This window comes from Passer montanus, unplaced genomic scaffold (assembly GCF_014805655.1).
Source record: "Passer montanus isolate IOZ18808 unplaced genomic scaffold, ASM1480565v1 scaffold18, whole genome shotgun sequence".
Taxonomy (NCBI): domain Eukaryota; kingdom Metazoa; phylum Chordata; class Aves; order Passeriformes; family Passeridae; genus Passer; species Passer montanus.
Window position 1 is genome coordinate 12,005,911 of NW_024365381.1, and position 18,780 is coordinate 12,024,690.

General features: G+C 39.4%; 1 protein-coding gene across 1 annotated transcript; it reads left to right on the top strand.

Annotated features, from left to right (window-relative positions):
• The first annotated feature begins 15 nt into the window (after positions 1-15).
• OIP5 (Opa interacting protein 5) lies at positions 16-13,567 on the top strand. Its single transcript, XM_039704833.1, has 5 exons — positions 16-589; positions 675-741; positions 1,690-1,812; positions 2,336-2,417; positions 3,702-13,567. The coding sequence occupies exons 1-5, from the start codon at positions 175-177 to the stop codon at positions 3,774-3,776; spliced, it is 762 nt and encodes a 253-aa protein (XP_039560767.1). The 5' UTR covers positions 16-174; the 3' UTR covers positions 3,777-13,567.
• The last annotated feature ends 5,213 nt before the right edge of the window (positions 13,568-18,780 follow it).

Here is an 18,780-nt window from a genome sequence, read left to right on the forward strand (position 1 = left end):
CGCGGGAGCCGCCAATGGCGGCGCGGCCCGCCGCGCGTGCTTATTTTCAAGCGCGATGAGGCGTTCCCGGAGGAGAAAGGCGCGCGCGGTGCGCCCGCTGGCCAATAGCCGCGGGCGGCGAGGATGGGCGCGGCCGCTGGCCAATGGTAATGCGGACATCCGGGCCGCGGTCCAATGGCGATACGCGGGGGGCGGGCCCCGCGCCCGAACGCTTGGCGGGAGGTGATGGCGCTGCGGCAGCGGCTGCAGAAGTTGTTCCAGGAGCCGCAGCCCGTCGGGGCCATTGTGCTGGAGCGGGCGCCTGCCCCCGCCGCTGCCGCCTGGGCCTCGCTGTCCGTGCCGCCGCCGCCCCCGCCGTCGCCCCCGCCGTCGCCCCCGCCGTCGTCCCCACCGTCGCCCCCGCCGTCGTCGCCCCCGCCGTCCTCTTCCTTGCCGCCGGCCGCGGAGCCGGCATCGCCGCCGCGGCGGCAGGGGCCGCTGCCGGAGGAGTGCGCCGTGTTCCACTGCCGGAGCTGCTGGACGGTGCTGGGAGACTCGCTGCAGCTGTGCGGGCGGGAGCCGCCGGAGCTCAGCGTCCTCGTCTGCTTCAGTGAGTGCCGCTCGGGCCGGCGGGCGCTGCCCCGCGCGGGGCTCGGGCCGGGGCTCTCGGCTGCAGCGCGTCTCTTTCTCCTCAGGAGTCACCAGCGATGTGACCTGGGAGGACTCGCTGCTGATCGGCCTCGAGGGCGCCCTGCTGGGATGGTGCGTAGGTGCCGCCGCGGTAAATGGTGCGGGCAAGGCCGGGCCCCGGCTCCTCCGGCCTGTGCGCCGCGGTTCGGAGGGGCTGGGCGAGCTCCCAGGTGACCTCCGTGCCTGCCTCACACTTCGGATACCTTTTGTAGGGATGTAGTTTTCACTTGAAATCAAAGAGTTTTGCCGCTATAACCTCTGTAGGTGACAGAAACATTTCGAGCAATGCAGTAGATAGAAGACAGCTTAACTTGTAGGTTCCTTTCTTCCCTTCCCTAAAACGTCTCTCACTTAAAACATATCAGGGTTTTGTTTGGTTTGGTGGGTTTTTGGATGGTTTGGTTTGGTTTTGGGGGGAGGGGTAGCTATTAGGTGGTTGGGTTTTTTTAATACTGAAAATAAAAAACTTGTGCTGCCCTATTGAGGAACTTACCGTTTGCAGGGTTTGGTAACTCAGTCTAACAGGAAGAATGTAAAATGTCATCTAGGGGCTTACAGAACCAGTAGCTTGTTTAAATAATTTTTAAAGGCTCTTTTACAAACTGTCAGGACTAGGAACTTTTTCAATGTAAGACTTGCTCTTTTTTTTACTTTTTTTCCTTGCCCCTCTCTCTGCATGGGGTTATAATATATTTTATTAGAAAGAATTTACAGCTGGCACATGCATTGTTTTATTACTTAAATCACGTTTGAGTAGAATACGCTAATCCACTCTGTGATAATAAGATGTGCATTTTCTTCCTTAATAGCTACTTCACTTATTAGAGAGATCACTTCTTTTACAACATGCCCAATTTCTTATGGTCATGTTGTTCTTGTACATATTACTTTTTTGAGGAGGAGGTGTTATTATGCCTTGGATTTTGCCCAATGGAATTGAAGATCTGATGCCCTCTGACAAAGATACAGGATCTGTGGTTTCAAAAGCTTGTTTTAAAACACTTCCCTTTCTCCTTTTAGTGCTTATTATTTATTATTGTGTCGGTCCTGTGGCTTGGCTGTGGGCTTCATTCTTTACTCTTCTGGCAGTGACCTGGCGCACCTCCGGGACTTGTTCTGTTTCTTCAAGGACAGCATCATGTGGTGAGTGCCCTGCATTCTTATGGTCAGTGACTTCACAGGTGCTTGTAAGTTACTGTACAACCAGCCCACAGCTAACAAAAGCGGTTTGACTTCTGTCTGAGCACATTGGTGTGGGATTTTAATATACCTGATTTGTACATTGTGTTGATGTGAATCCCTTTGATTTGCCTTGCACCTCTTGAGTGTCCTTGTGTAATGTGAGACTTCATATTTAGTTGTGTGCAATGCTGAAATCTCTTCAGTTCCAGATTCATTTGGCTAATGTAAGGTATCAGAGTGATTCCATGATAGGTTGAGGGCTTGACTATAGCAGCTATAAATTACTTATAGCAGGTGATGAGAGGATCTTGATTCCAAAGTAAAACCACTGTTATGTTTTGAATATTTTCATAATTATGACTTTTGGCAACAACCTTGTATCTGCTTTAAAATCATCTTAAATCATCTGTCTAAACAGTGCAACTATAGGTTTTTTAACTGTTTTTCTTGTGTTTTTTTTTTTCTTTCCCCTTTTGTTTTCCAGTTACCTCTTAAAAAATCAAACGATTATAGAAGCTTCTAAGATTAATTTTCCAGCTGTGACCTTAAAGGAAAACATGCAGAAAGTAAGGTTTCCACAATAATGAAAAATACTTTTAAAATGCTGATAATTTTGGACATTAATTCAAAAACATTGACACAAATGTGGGGTTTTTTAGTGCCTAAGATTGAGAAAATGCTGCCTTATTTGACAATAACTGACTCAATTCATGAGACATGAAACATTTTCTAAGACCTCTAAACTGCAGAACATACCCAGTTCTAGCTAAATTGTGGCAAGTTTGTTATCCTTTTTCTCTATACCTTGCAGAGAAAAAAAACCCCTAAACTCATTTCTACAGACTTGGCCTAAGTATTATGACTTGTGTTGTCATTGTTGAAGAATTTAAAAATAGACTCTTTTTTATTTGAAAGGGATTTTTAAACTTATATTTTTATGTCTGTGTAAGTTCAAAACAGCAGGTAGTAACTGTAGTTTCAGAGAGAACTCCAGGACCTCCCTCCTGTTTTGGTGTTCCAATTGGATGTTCTTATCTTTAACCTGACTAGTTATGTTAGTTAATTGCCTGTGCCTTAGCTCAAATGAAGTTATTGTGTGTAGGAGACAGCCAGCATATCCAGTATTTATGTGATAATTTTTTCATTGCTTTTTTGGGGGGTTGAGTTTAGGTTTTAGTTTCTCTTGTAACAGGCCTTTTATATTTCTTAAGTTCAGTTTTCTTTCAAGTCATCTTTCCTGTTTCTATAAGATCAGAGTGTTTTTACAGGTCCAGTGAGGCTAAAATACAAAAATCTTATCTAGATAAAACTTCTGAAGTCAAGACATGATTTAGTAATAATACATGATTGAAGTAAAAATACGACAGCACTTCATTGCAAACACAAATTATGTGACTGTAGAGAGTTTGTTTGTTGACTAGAACAAGCTCAAGCATGGCCTGTGCTTTTTGAGACATAATGTCCACAGGTATTCCTAAGCTAATGATGAAACAGTTTGTCCACATATTGTCAGAGCAGGTCCCTGGCTGTGTGAGAACTTGTCTTAACTAGGAAAGTTCAGGTTCATCACAGAAAAACTACAGCAACTCCATCTCCATCTTGCATGATGTCCCTGGAAGGGCTGATACTGGTACACATTGATCCATCTCCAGATTTTAGTGAGCCCCCTGATCTGGGTGCTGTTTTTGCCAGTACTAAACATGCAGTATAGAGATCAAGCCCCTCTATATTTTCACATCTTGAAAGTGAGCTGCTCTTTAGCCACTTAGTCACTTAATGGTCTTAAACACAGGTCATTCAAAGATCCAGTGTTAGGACTTTTTTTGCTAATTTTTATACTCTTTTCCTAGATGAAAGAAAAGCTTGTGGAGTTAAGTGGTCGTGTCGAATTATTGACAAGGAAGCTGGATAAAATAATTATGTAACAAAAGAATGGCAAAACTCTTCAACAGATCCTTACTGATAATTTACTATCAAGATATGCAAGAGTTAATGCCAACTAATACCCATTTTCAAGAACTGCTGGAGCTGTTTCTGCATCTCTGCTGAGTTTGGTCATTACGAAGAAATAATGCACCAGACCAGGTGTGAGTATTGATCTGTCGCTTCATCTGTGTGTGGAAAGAACTGATGATGAAGTGCCTCCCTTCAGGAGGAGAATCTGACATACTGAAGTTATGCTTGGAAGACTGAATAGCTCACCCATGCAGCATGTTACTCTCTGAAGCTCTGTAAATATAACTTTGGTTTTTCTAATGACTTCAAGGGGAAAACCAGCCTTTGAAATAATAAAGTCAGGTTTCTGGAGCTATGTAAAACATACTTAACAAGGTGATACTATTCAAGAGCCACCATTACAAACTGAACATTCTTAAAAACCTAAAGCTCCTGTCCTACCTTTTCATACAGACACATTGTTAATGGCAGTCTTGGTTTTAATGGCAGCTACATTTGGGTCAGCTACATTAGCTACATCTGATGGATATGTGAGCCACTGCTAAATGGACTCCTGAATAGTTCTGAGATTTGCTTGTATGCATTGCTTGCAAAAGCAGCAGACGAGCACATCACAGATGCTGCAGTGTTCTTAGAGCATGAGTCTGGATGGCACCATGGAGGCAGAGCACAAGGTTTTGAATTTCAGGTAAAGGGCAACCCCAGTGCCTTCCAAGTCTGCTGAAGTGCAGCCCCAGGAACAGGACTGAGTCAAATTTTGCCAGCTAAGGCTGTGAGCAACTGAGCGTTTCTTTCTGGAATGTTAACTAGGAAACCAAGGAACAGTCTTCTGCACAATCATGGAAGCACTGCTTTCCTGAAGTTATGATTGCCTGGCCAGTTAGGATGTTTCATAAAAAATACCTACTCATGGCCCATTGGCATCGCTCTCTACTGAAAATTGGTTCTGCTTATTTCCACATATTTAGAAAATAATTTTACAGAAAAGAAAGCACTACTTACCCTTTGTTACTGGGACAGAATATCCCTAATTCTTGGTTTTGGAAGATTAAGGTCCCTTTTCATCTCCCCTATGCTGCCTAAAGGGCTAATGTTTGTTCTCAAAGGGATAATGAATTTATGGAAAGTTAGTAGTTTTCTGTAGTAGTCTGGAGAGGATTCTGTTTACTTGATCAGCTTAATTCCAGTGATGCAAATTGCTTTCTCCTTCCGTGTATATGACCAGCAGGTTGCAGATCTCATTGCTGCTGCTGCCAGTTCTGTGTTTTGTCTTATTTGTAAAATAACTCTGCTTGGAGCACAGGGGACAAAATTCACTGAGGTAAGGCACCTCAGAGGTTTTAGGTGGGCAACTGGTACTTAGGCTACTACTAATGTTCACTGTGCTGCTGTCTGTTTGGCAGTTTTTATGGTCTCAGTCATAAGCAAAACAATAGAGTATCAACAGTTGTTCTGCAAGGAGAGGGGGGACTCTCACAAATTCTAATACTACCTTTGTAGTACTTCCTTAGTGCTTGTGTTGTTGCATGAGTCTAAGAAATGTGATTGATGATGGGACTGTTTGCTTTTGCCCTTTCATTCTAGTTTCTGCATTGAGACTGTTTCTTGCTATTTTATGTCTGTATTATGAATAATGCTAAATTGTTTTGCTTCCTTAGTACTGATCCCTAAAAGAAAAAAAAGCTGTCAGTTACATTTTTGTATTATATTTAAAGTTGTGAAGAAAGAACTTCTTAAATAAAAGCTGAAACTCAGAAATTCATATGGTCCAAATCACTGCCATTGTTATGTGAGTCCTAGGCCTACTTTTTTTCCTTTGATTATTTTGCAGGAAAAAAAATCACTTTATCTTGCTTGGGTCCTCATTTGTTATGAAGCATTAAAGTATTGGTTCCACAAATTATATTACATAGCATGGATTTAAATATATAATGAGTATGTGCTGAAGAATAGCTGGTAAATTTTTAAACTGAATTTCTGTAATCTTTGAAATTGGGAGGACCTCCACCAACCACAGAAGAAACTTTTTGGAAGCACAGTCACCAAAACAATAAACAATACGTCCATAAAACAATCTTCTGAGGGGTCTCATTACTTTTAGGCAATCAATACAAGAAGCAGAGAGTTTCTGCTACTCTCTGAAACACCCCTTGAAGAGATTGAAGTTATGCATCTTAGAATGAGTGGAATAACAATTTTTGTTTAGCTGCTGTTTAAGTCAGAAGCTCTTGTGCCTGAAGTCTGCTGCCCCCAAAGCAGATATCCAGCATAAAGGAGAGAAAGCTCGAGTTGTTAAGTTTTGACAAAGCTACAGCAAGTAGACCTCAGAAGTGGAGTGGAATGTACAGTAATTTGGTTAATTTGTCTTCTGAACAGATGACGCATCCAGTTTTAGTGCATTCTCAGCCTGTGCTGCTTTATTGCTAAAAAAGTTTGTATACAGGTGCAGAGTTTCCAGGTTCATTTTTAAACAGTTCCTCTTTACAGTGTCAAAATAATAAAATCTTATCTTGAAATCCTCAAAGATGCATAGATATAAAAGCAAGCTGCCTTTTGGAGAAAATCAGAATTTGCAGGGAGACATTCTTTCACTGTTACCATGTAAAACGTGTGCAATGGGAGTACATAGTTTGTAGTCACACCAATAATTCCCTCCACTAATCCATGCAAGAATGCTATCAGAAGTTCAGTATAAGTATTCTTTAGCCTATTAAGTACTAAGGTAATTTTTAGGAATTTATACCTAATACTTTTCCTTTGCTGTTATATTTTTCAAATCAAAAGGAAAATCACTGATATCCTGAAGTAGCTTATTCCCCAAGTTATACTGAAGGGAAATACAAAGGATACAATGGCTTACTCATTACAATATTTAACAGACTTTAAAACCATGCATAGTGTTCTAAAGAATTAAAAATGACCATGGTTAACCACTGGGCGAACTTTGCCTTAGAAATTTTCTTGTTTCTTGAAGAAGTTGGCTCAAAGACTTTCATTCAGTCCTACTTGTGATACCATGGAATAGTTACCTTCTCTTATAATATTCATATCTCCATTTGGCAATCCTTACATATTTAAAAAGAGCATTCATGGGTAAAACCACAATTCCCATTCTAAACCCAAAACACAGTGCTTTATGAATGGTTGGCTATGAAGTATGAACAGGAGTTAACTTGACACACCTTTTCTTCCAAGACACTTTCTGCTTAAGAGAGAGGACTGAGCCTCTGTACATGGAGAAGTGTTCTGCACAAGTTAAGCCCACTTACAAAATTAAGCTAAGCTACAAGTATGGAATTCTGCAATTACAAGCCAGTATTCTGTATGTTTAATTACAGGTTTAAACTTGGAAAAGTATTGGTGATGTAGGCTATGCCACACATTCTCTTACTTTCAAACTGCTGGCAGAAATTGACTGCATTATCCACTAAGACTTGAATTACAGAGAACGCACCAAGAGTTTACAGAAAGATGGCACCCAAATTCCCTTTTATCTAGTAAGTGAAATAAAGAAAAAAAGACAATTGCAACCTCTGTTGCAGCAGATAAAGACCTTCAGTGATTAAATCTCATTTTCTGTTTTTAAAAATCTCTTTAAAGAACTTAAAAAATATACAAGATTACCAGTATTTTCAGGTTCATTCCTGCAGATGCCATTATTGCTGGCTAGTACCAGTATGCTTCAGTACAGCTGCCTATGTGGCTAGAGTTACCTGAAAATACTGTCTCTTAAAAAGCTATTCAACACCTGAAAAATATGTACTGTGCTTATTAATTTCAGTATTCTCCAAATAATTTCTCTCACCACACTCAAGTTTATTACCTACTGTCTGGCAAATACTACACTCAATTTGAGTCTGTGGTTTCTGTTACTCATTTGTCAGCTTGGGTTTTGGGGTGATTTTTTTGTGGGTTTGGTTTTTTTCCTTCCCACCAGTCGCTCCCCTGCACCATGTAAGAAACTCTGCACCCTTTTCCTTGCTACAGCTGCAGCAGGTGAGAAACCTCATCTCGCCTCTAAACATGCTTAGTTCATGCCCTGCTTTTTACATGCTCAGGACAGTGATATGAACCAGACTAGAGGTTATAAAGGCGAGTTCTGCTGACCCCAGTTCCTGATTTACAGTTTTGGTGCCATGCTTCTGTCCCTATCTATACATTCTGCCCCCTTCTCTACAGAGGCAGCACATTCTCTAAAAAAACCCAAAATTTGAGAATCAAAGCAGGAAGTTCAAGCTATTGGTATATTAATTCCTATTGCTTCATTATGTATAAATGCATATCTCAATTTACTGGTAATAACTACATTACACTAGACATTTTGAATCATGCATAATTAGAATACTAGCTCTAAGATTTGGTTTGTGGGCCTGTGCCGCTTTCCTTCAGTTTCTCCATGCAGTTCTTCATGCCAAAGGCATTGCAAACTACCTGCCTTTTATTTGACCTGCAAACACACTCATTTGGAGGGGAAGTGGAGAGAAGCAGACAGGATTTACATAGGACACACTGAACAGAAAGGTACCTTCTACCTTTAACTTTAGATGGGGTAAAAGTCTTGGGAGTTTGTCTATATTATAACCCGGTACACAGGCTCAGAGACAGAAACATGCTCTGCTGACATCACGAACACTGACACTTTCTCTAAAATGCAGGAGGAAGTGTAGAGATTGAAAGGGAACAGACATCAGAATCCATGGTTAGTGCTGTGCACTGTTGAACAAGACACCCTGATTCAACTGTTGGCTTTTGTGTGCCAGTCAAAGTGCTACAGGGACAAAATGCTGGATCATTCCATGAAAGAAATCCAGTGGAATCTAACTTGAATTGTCATTTTGCAGCTCTGTACCTGATCAGCAAGCAGGATTATTAGTTTTGGAGGAAGACCAGCCAGTTTCCTAAGGGTACAATAAGCAGTGATTTCTAAGATTTGTTATACACCAAAAATAGTTCTATCTTCAGTATTTTTTCCTTTTCTGCCCCCCAAAAAGCCAGACTGCCAGTTCTTGACAATGTAATCCTCATGTAAAGTGTCAGTATCCTCAAGCTCAGTACAATTTGTTCCCACTTACTATCAAGAAGTCTTTGCAAGACTTTCTTTCTTCTCATAAATTTGACAAATACCCTCAGTTTCAGAAGGTACATTTCCCAACACAAGTAGTGGCTAGACCTTCTGCAGCAGCACTACTGGATATACAAAGAGAACATATTTGTATCATCTGGGTTTAGTACTGCTTAGGAGGTATGTCCATACTGGTCATTACACCTTTTGATATAGCACACCCAAGAGTGGCAGCACCTGACACTTCCACTTCAGTTTAGAAGCTGTTAAATCAAGGAGGTTGAAGCAAAAGTCATGTCACAGTACAAGAGCTGAAAGGCAAAGGGATTCCTTTTGTTGCTGTGAATAGTAATTCCTAGTCTAGCAGCCCACAGAATTCAGATCCTTATTAAAAGCCTGAACTGGGAAGTATATGCAGATAGCTTGCCTGGCTATGTGAGTCTTTTATTTCCTCCCCTCTGTTCTGAGTGGATATACCCTTGAAGAATTCTGTTCAGCCACAAAGGTGATACTTCTGAAGCATGAATGTGACTTTGTTTTCATTACAATTTCATTATTATGTAAATGTATTTGTCAATCACAGACCACATAATTTCATAATTTCTCTAATCAGAGAGCAATCAAATGAAGGTCCCCTATGGCGAGCTTCCAATTTTATCAAAAAATCAATAGCTGGAATTTAAGCTGATTATAATCTTTCAGATCAATTAGTTTTCATAAGCATATTACATGTTAGCCAACACTTAATTTAGACAGTCTCATGCTTATCCTGTTACTTTATACTGCAAAAATGCTCATAGCCCTCACAGTTCCACTATCTATTTATGAAGAGCCAAAGTGCTTCACCCCCACGCTTTAATGGAGGCAAGAAGCCTCCATTAAGCTGGAAGCTTACAGTCTAAATTACTTCAGCTTTCCAGAAGAAATGCAGCCAGACTGATCTAAACCTCTGATTATGTTCAGAATACACTACTATATGTTGGGGCTCACTGTGTCTTTGATGAGGTACCTACACTGAAAAGTGCCAACTAGGAACAGTTTAGAACTCCTGTGGCTCTTTTATGCAACCCTTTCATAGCAAATAATTTTCTGGATGCAGATCTACAGGTGAAAATCAATAACCCTCTGTGTTACCAGAGGCTTCACAGTACTTTCTCCTGCAAAACTTCAGGCATCAACTGAAATCAATTATGGTCTGCAACAGTGTTTAGCAAAGCTGAAATTATTTTCTGCTGTGGCATCTTTAGATTCTACAGTTGTGCTTGGCATGCACAAATGTTTTGAGGGTCAAGCGCTCTCTAATGTTTTGGGGTTTTTTATTTAAAGACTACCTCAGATTGGTCTTTATAATGGAAGAAAACAAAAATCACTTCCCATCACAAAGAACTTCTCACTTTAGAATCAGGTTCTCTTCACAGTACAGTATTTGGAAAAGTTTAGTTTCTCAGAGAAATAGAGCAAGTGCTAGGCTACAGAGAAAGAAAAACTTCAGCTATCCTTTCAAAGAGAACTGTCTGCCCTCCCCCCAGCACTCACTGACAGTGCTTCAGACATGTGGCAAAGCTAATTTTTCTTTTCTTTTTTTAATATATGTATCAAGTTCATTAACTTAGTATTCAAGTGCCAAATTCCCTCCAATGAGAGGAACATAAGAAGAATTCACCCTTCTTCTCAGGAAGACTCTTCACACAACTCCCTGCAGCACAGAGCGCCACAAACTTATTTGGTTATTACCCACTTACTCTACTGTACAGTCTTGCTAATGCAAGTTATTTACTATCACATGCAAAACAGTTATTGCTACTAAAGTTCTATTTTCTTATTAAATCATCTTATGGCTTTGTTTGCATCAGGGATTCTTCCCCCTACATACTGTGCTATTTTGCATTCCAGTTTCAGAGGTATTTTTCAATTGATTCTCCCAAGCACTAAACTACTTTATTCAATGGTACAGCTATGTCCATTTAGAATTGAACCTGACTCTTAGCACAGGTCCCCCAGAGCTCTGCTGTAAATGGCCCACCTGTCCAATTTTCTCAGAAATTCATTAGATGCAGAGGGTCGTTTGGTTGGTTTTGTTGGGGTTTTTTTTTCCCTGTTACATACATTAACTCTGCCTGGATTACTGTCATTGCACGGAAGTACATGCTTCTTGATTAATTACTTTAAAGATATATCGTACCAAAATTACAAAACCAAGCTACCCATTCCCTCCCTCCCCCTAATGGCCATTTACAGGCAGGTCTCAGGAAAAAAAGATGCAGTATCCTCTCTAAGCTGAAAGAGAGAAATGGGTGAAGAGCAGCACTGGCATCAAATAAAAGACTTATTCCTAGGAAATCAGAGGATGCCATCCACAGAGCAATGCACATCTCAGAATCATACCAGTCTCCTATTTGACCAGTCCAAGCTGTCCATTGAGTGCTAAATCAATTTCACTTCCCTGGTCTAAACTTTCCTTCTGAAAAAAGCAGAGGGAGAGACAGAAATCATTAAAACTGAGCTTAGAGCTGGAAAGCAAAACTGGAAGTTACCTAAAACACAAGATACTGAATTCTCAATAATACAGGGGTGGGGAATCTCTGATCCATTGGCTGGAGACAGCCTGCTGCACAGACACAGCCTGCAACATCGTTTTCCAACGGCCTCTGACCTTAACGTATTCTCTCTTATTAAGATGTATGTAAATGCAGGATCCACCAAAGTTATTTTAAGATTCAATAGGATTTCAGCCAAAAAAGGTTCCCCATTCCTGCAGTAATGGAGGAAAGTCTTCTATGCATAATTAGCATATCACATTTTGCAACTATTAACTTACCACACAATGAGGATAATGTTTTGCTAGCTATAATAATCATAAAGTCAGATGTGAAAAAAAGACAAGATTACTTAACAGACTTTGTAAATTATCTGAAGATAAGAGATGTGTACAGAATGCACACAAACTCCTTAGCATATTCATACTTTTGTGAGTATATCACAGGATGAGTAATAGATGGTTCAATAAAATTGAAAATGGAAGAAAACACCAACAAATATTTAAAAGAAAAGAATCACACCGATAGGGAGGAGAATTATGGATACTTGCATACTCTAGCTTACTACTGCAGTTGGACAGACAGACAAATATCAAAAAGTCAACTATGATTCTATGAAGCCCATTAAGTGAATGAGTTCCATTTCTAAGGATAGCATTGCCATTGTCAAAGGGAGGATACTGCATGTTTAGACCATGTTTGTGACATTCCTATTGTATCCTTTCTAGTGTTAATTACATTATCATCACTGTTTACTAATAAATTTGTCACTCAGAAATTGTAAAAATACTACTAGGCTCATGCACTGGTCCTAACATGGCACTACAGTTTGCTACAAAGCACTAATGCTTATGGAACTATACACATCTCAAAATGGAAGACATTGGTGATTTTGTTGTTTTCAAACAACTTGTAACATCATTTTGTCCACAAGTATTAAAATATATATATGTATATATATATATATGAGCTATTGCACATGCCCCTTGTTTTTGTAATCTTTCACATGGGAAGATTTCCAACCAACACAAAGAAAAAGCGGAGCAAGGAAGAGTGAGTCAGATGAAGCAGCATTTCCAAACACAGCAGCTCTTTAAAGGTGCTGGCCAGGAAGGTACAGCAAAAGGGGGTCTTCTGGGCATGCACTATTGGAATATTATTTCTGTGAAAGCCACAGATCAGATCCTTAATCTAATAAAATCCTGATGTTCTAAAATTAAACTCAAAAACTAATGCTGCTACACTGCCATGAACAGGAGTTAGGAAAAAAATCAGTAATTCTACTTTTTTTGTTACAATGCCAGGTTACAAAATATTGAGTTTAAGGAGCTTAGATTATCAACTCTCTAGTCAGGCAAATTTGCAATTTTTGTACATGTCCACAGAAAACAAAAATACCTTCCTGCCCCCAAGTATTTTGTCATCAAGCTGTGCAAGAAACAACTGCTATCTCTAACATCAGATGGGTAAGTATGGGCAGAAGAAAATTCCCAGATCTAAAATCAGGCATTTCTTATACCACATACTTCCCAACCACTGTAATCCTATGATATTGACAGTATTTTCCATCACTTAGAGATGGATCCTGCTTCTACAGACATCTCCATTAAATCCTATTGACTTCAACATAAGGAGGCCCTAAAATAAAGTGTGCTTTTCTAGTTGCCTCCAATGCCAGAAAGCTCAGACCATATTCAGCAAAGTCAGGCCAAGCTGGTGGTTGCCTCATCAAGCTCAATGTTAACTCTTATCACACAGCTCACCACAATGTTACACACAATTTTAGAGCACCTCTCTGCTCATTGAAGTTGGCATTATTTTGATAGGCAGTGTCTGTTCTTTGCTTCATGGAAACACAAAATGGGTAAAGCTGTCATTAAATCCTATTGTTACAAAACAAGTCTAAACACAGACATGACTTGGACAATTAGGATCAACATCAACACTTGTCCTCACTCTGCTATGGAACTTGGTCCCATAAAATGTCACCACATTTTTCATACTAGAATGCTGCCCTGGCAATCAATCACCAAGATTTAAGAAGGATTTCAATTGTTTGCTTTTTCAGCCATTTTCAGGCTGTCTGGCTCTCTCCAGCAGTTTTCTAAAAGGAAAAACAGAACAAGAAATCTAGAACACTTCCCCAACCATTTTAGTATCTCACATACTTTAAGCTAGCAAGCCACATTTTTAAATCACAAGCTTGGAATAAGGTGCACTAAAAAGAGTTTCAGATTTGAGGTGGAATATAATACATATCCCAGTTCTGGTAGTTTTTTGCCAAAATCTTACTTGTTATAGATAATTCCATAGTAGGGAGCATGTAAACAATATATGCTCCCATCCCAGAACGACAGAAAAAATCCTATATAATCACAAATTACATAGACAAAGAATCTTGTGTAAACATGAGAACAACCAGATTGTGCCTTAGTTTGGGAAGGAATAAGAAGAGCCAGAAAAAGGACTGAACTAGGTATTTCTGCTCTCAACTCATCCCTCTTACGTGGCTAACATTCCATTTTCTTGGGCCTATTTCTACCTAGATGGAGGAAACACACAGGTCCTCTCAGGCATGAAAGAATCAAAAAATGAGATTTCATCAGCAGTAGGAAAAGCTGAAATTGTGTCGAGGAAGCCAGGTAGAGAAACTGCAACTTTACAGCTCTGGTCTCTTCCATCCCATCAGAAGTTAATTTCTATATAAAGAAAGATGTTCTGCCCTTCTCTTCTACTGTAGAATGGTCTTGCTCCTTTTGATGCTAAGGATTCATTAAAAGCCTGAGGAAGGTAATGATTTAATGCAAGCCTAGTCATTATCCTGTTACCCCAGAGGCCTTCAAAGCTTCTTTTTTCTTTGCTAAAAATGAAATTATGCAGAGTAATTTCTTCTTCAGGTGAAAGCTCTTCATATCCTGCACTTACAGAGGTTCACACATGCAAATATACATTTTGATCACAGCCTGGGATACATAGTATGGACAAGGTGATTCTGTATTTGTTCTTGTGCATTAGCTGCGTTATGTAAGTTCACACCTATCTACAAAGTCAAGCCTGGGACCTGGACTAGAAAATACCTGTATGAGATGCCCCTAGTTGTTTGGTAAGTTTCTTCCTCATGTCAGAGCAGAAAACATTCTGGTTTTCCTGCTGCAACTTTTCATATATATCAGGTCAGTCTGACACAGCAATGCATTTTATCTGCTAGGAATTCCAATCTGACACAGCAAAGTACTTAACCTTCCTAAAATTAAGAAGGAAATACCAGTGAAAAACACCAGCTTCTGCTTGCATCTCATTACAAAGTATTTTTCGTTTTAAAACGGAATGCAGAAAGCTGAATGAAGAGCTGGCACAGAAGACATTTTTTCAGGAAAACAAATGCCGACTTCTGTTACTCTGCTTCTGAGTTTTGATAAAACAGTGGGCTACTTCTGTGGGGGAAGTCATCTGGTGAATCAAATGTCTGGTGAGATGATTCAAACAGAAGTGGACAGATCTTTGTTCATTCAGCTCCATGGAAATGAAGGATGGGTTTTGCTTGCTAGAAGAGAAATATCCACATTTCATAGCTTTTGAGCAAGTAAGAGGACCACCTTCTTAGGAGAGGATCTGGAATTCCAAATTAAAAACACAGGAAAGGTAGTTTAGGAATCAGAATAAAATACATTCAACATTAAAATGCCCACCAGTTCACTACTTTAAAAGCCTGACTCTAATGGATATAATCGTCTGGTTTCTCAAACTGCAATAATCCCCTGGTCTGTAAGATTCTGTATCTATCTTTAGATGTCCACAAGCTGGCTAAGGAAACACTTCAGAAATGCTGAACTGTACACTTACTCAGAAGCAATGCAGCTAAAAATACACCACTGTTAATTAGCTGTGGGGCTTCAGCCATGTCTCCAACACAGAGATGACAATGACGAGGCAGCAGCAGAGTGCACATGGCACAGAGTGTATGTGCTCTGCTCTAGCAGGTCACAGCTCAAAGAGACATCATAAACTACCACCCAACTAATTATGAAACTGTCAGTGCTGGAGAGGAAAAGAGCACTTACAACAGGTTTTAAGATCACATACCTTAGCTTCTTATTTTTACTCATTTCTCCCCACTTATCCACAGCACAGACAAATTTCAATAACTCATCTTTTCAGATCTCCTGGCCTTCCACCAGTGATACTCACCTGGTACCACCTAGTTACAGCAGCTGTTAAGACTGATATTTTTGCATTAAGTTGGAAGGTATCTGGGTGCACTCCTGCATCACTATTGCCAGAATGTTTATTACCATTTTCTTGTGCTAAAGTAAGAGATCCAAAATAGATTTTTTCCCCCATTTTTTTTCTCTTTCTCATATACAAGAACATGAGAACAACTAACCTCTTCTTCTCTTTTCCCTGTCTGTATTCTCATTTTAATTACCTCTTAACCATTCCATTGATCAAGTCCAGAAATAGTCTTCCAGTGACAATTTTAAGCTCCTACATTAGAAGCAGTGAGTAGACCGTGAAAATGGAAATATAGTACATGTCACTATCGATATCTCTCTTGAGTCACTCAAATATTTCAGCTGATCATTGTTGACCATCGACACTCAGACTGTTGGGAAAGTCTTATTCTTATGAAGATGTGGAAAAACAGACCTGGAGAGCTGCAATAAAACATGCCAAAAGTTTGTGACAGAGCTGGGAACAGAATACAGCCCTTTGCTGCACACCTTAACTACCATATCTTTATTTCATTCACTGGGAAAAAATAAATCAAAACTACAGAAGTTTATTATAATCTTAGAAATTCTGAATGTACTTGTTTCTATTTGATAATTTACATTTGGTTATTTTATCATCCTTCCAATCCTATCATTTAACAAATAACACTTTTAAGATAACTATTCCAAATTAATACGGTTTGTCTTAGCAGAGCAAACGACATCACAGGACTGGATTTTATAACTTTCAAGGCATTTAGTCTTGTTAGAATATATAATAGTCAAATCAGTGTTCCTTTAAGGTGAAGCCCAAGCTGAAATCTGACACTGTGGCAACATTCCAGTTCTCTGAAAGCACACTACAAAAAATTATAATCTCAATGACAGATTTCTTTGGTCAGGGAAAAGGGAACTAAATCAGCTGACAAACTTGGTTTAGTACCTTACATTTAGAACCTAAATAACCTCCCAATTGTACTCACCATTATTTTTGAATATTCCACATCCTCTTCAGTGAGCTTAGAAAGAAAGAGATGAACAAACAAAATTAAATTTGCATCTAGGAAGCAGCTCAGATCATACGTGATTATCTGCACAAGACACAAAAGATTAGCTGTACCTTCCATGAACCAGGTAACATTTTTAGGCTTCCTACATAAAACATTCTGATGTTATTTTTCAAATTACCAGATATCCACCCCCTCTTTTAGTTTAAATCAAGAGAATTGGGCCCAAGTGTGGAAGAGCCAGGACACACAAACTTTAAATAATTGGAGGCACACGTTTAAGTTTCATGGGAACTGAGATGGACACATATTCAGTCTCCACTAAGGCAAGAAACTCTTTCACATTAATAACAAACTACCGTAGTGAGGATGCTGAGCTGACAACCTAACTGGAAGAATAATGGACTGCTAGAAGCAGAACTATCTCATCACACAGAACCTAAATTATTCAAAATTCCTCAGCAAAGTATTATTAGCTTCCACACTCCTGTACAACACAGCATTTCTACAAGCACCATGCACCTGGACCTTCAGAAAATCCCCAGCCATCAGACAACCCCTATTTCATAGTAGTTACTTCCTTCCCATGTTGTCAGTTCTGACCCTTCCTACTCAAATTTTCCCTCAAGAATCAGCCAACCACTATGTGATTTTGAGACATTAAGGAACCAACAGCAAATGCTTCACAAAAGAATTAACTTGAAAAGGAACAGTTACCAGGATTGGTAATTAATTGGTAATAATCCCAAACTGCCTTGTCATAATAGAAACCAATCCAATCTTTGAAAAGCTAGGTCTTCTTTCACTAAGACTATGAATTAACTAAACTAAACACTAAAATGTGTTTAAAATATTAAACACTAAAGTAAGTCTTATTAAAAAAGAAAGCAGCTGGTGACGTTTAAAGCAACTGAAGCAAAGGAATGGTCCATCCAACACTGAAATTCAGTTAGCTTTAACCTACTTTTTTAATTTTAACAAGTTCACTGACTTTGAATGCCCCAGTTTTTAACTACTCTGCTTGATACACTCTCTAGCTGACTTTCATCAATTACGTGAGCAGAGTTCACAGTAGTCCAACAGAACTTGCAAATAAAACTGGATATATACCAAAGTTATTGAAAATGAGCAGGCACTGAGACTGATGGTGACACTATCAACTCTTCAGATAAAAGCTAGTGGACATTACAAAAAAAATGCCATTTTTCTTGTTTCATACTGTACTGAATGTACAATCAATTGATGTGGAGCAAGAAATAACTGTGAAAGCTCAACACTGCTTACATGAGACCTTCTTTGTTAAAAATTCAGAATGTATTATTTTCATTAAGTCTTGACCTACTGCCCATTAATTTCTTTTGCTCTACCATAACTAAAGATTAGATTCCATGAACTTTAAACCTCACATTCAGATAGGTGCCTGTAACAAAGAAGTTCAGTAACTTCAAGAATTCCAAAGCCAAAAAGAGATGAAGGAGTGTCTCACAAATAAATTTACCAGCAAAACTGCAATATTTGTCTTCTCATATATATTAACATACTCTATTACCAATCCACCAGTATGGCAAAAAAAAAAACCCACAAAAGACATAATCAGAATGGAATTGGAGTGGAATGGAATAATCTCCACTGGAATTGGAGACTATATTAATATAATAGTAAAGAGCTATGCAACCAACTTTCACTCCACCCTCCATGCTCTGTTTTAAGGTACAACAAAAACTGAGATCCATCATATCTGGCTTTCCAAAATACTATCTTTGACTCTTACACTGACACAAATCCTCCAGGAAATGAGCAGAACTAAAAGGACTCAGAAGATGATTCCTCTTCTCTTGCCTGGAGCCTGAGAAGAATGAGGAAGTAAGGAAGGAAAAATCTAGAAACAAGTTAGTACAGAAAGACCAAAACACAAAAAAATCAAAGTATAGTGGAGAACTATGGAGATATGGAAAGCAAAATTAGTCCTACACAAATCCACTACTGTTTTCCCTATGGCTTAAAAACTGCAAAATTTAACCTGGAAAGAGGACATCGACAAACGCTTAAATTACAAACACAAATACAATAGGAAGTAGCCTACAGTCCTACAAAAAATTTGCTGATTTAATGCTCCTTTTGCTTTCTAGGCAACCTTGAACTAGGCATCTAAAACC

Bases quoted from the DNA above. Each gene is read 5' to 3' on its own strand.
- OIP5 (XM_039704833.1), top strand. From the start codon at position 175: ATGGCGATACGCGGGGGGCGGGCCCCGCGCCCGAACGCTTGGCGGGAG. The intron at 590-674 runs GTGAGTGCCGCT...CTTTCTCCTCAG, and splicing joins CAGCGTCCTCGTCTGCTTCA to GAGTCACCAGCGATGTGACC. The intron at 742-1,689 runs GTGCGTAGGTGC...TTCTCCTTTTAG, and splicing joins GAGGGCGCCCTGCTGGGATG to TGCTTATTATTTATTATTGT.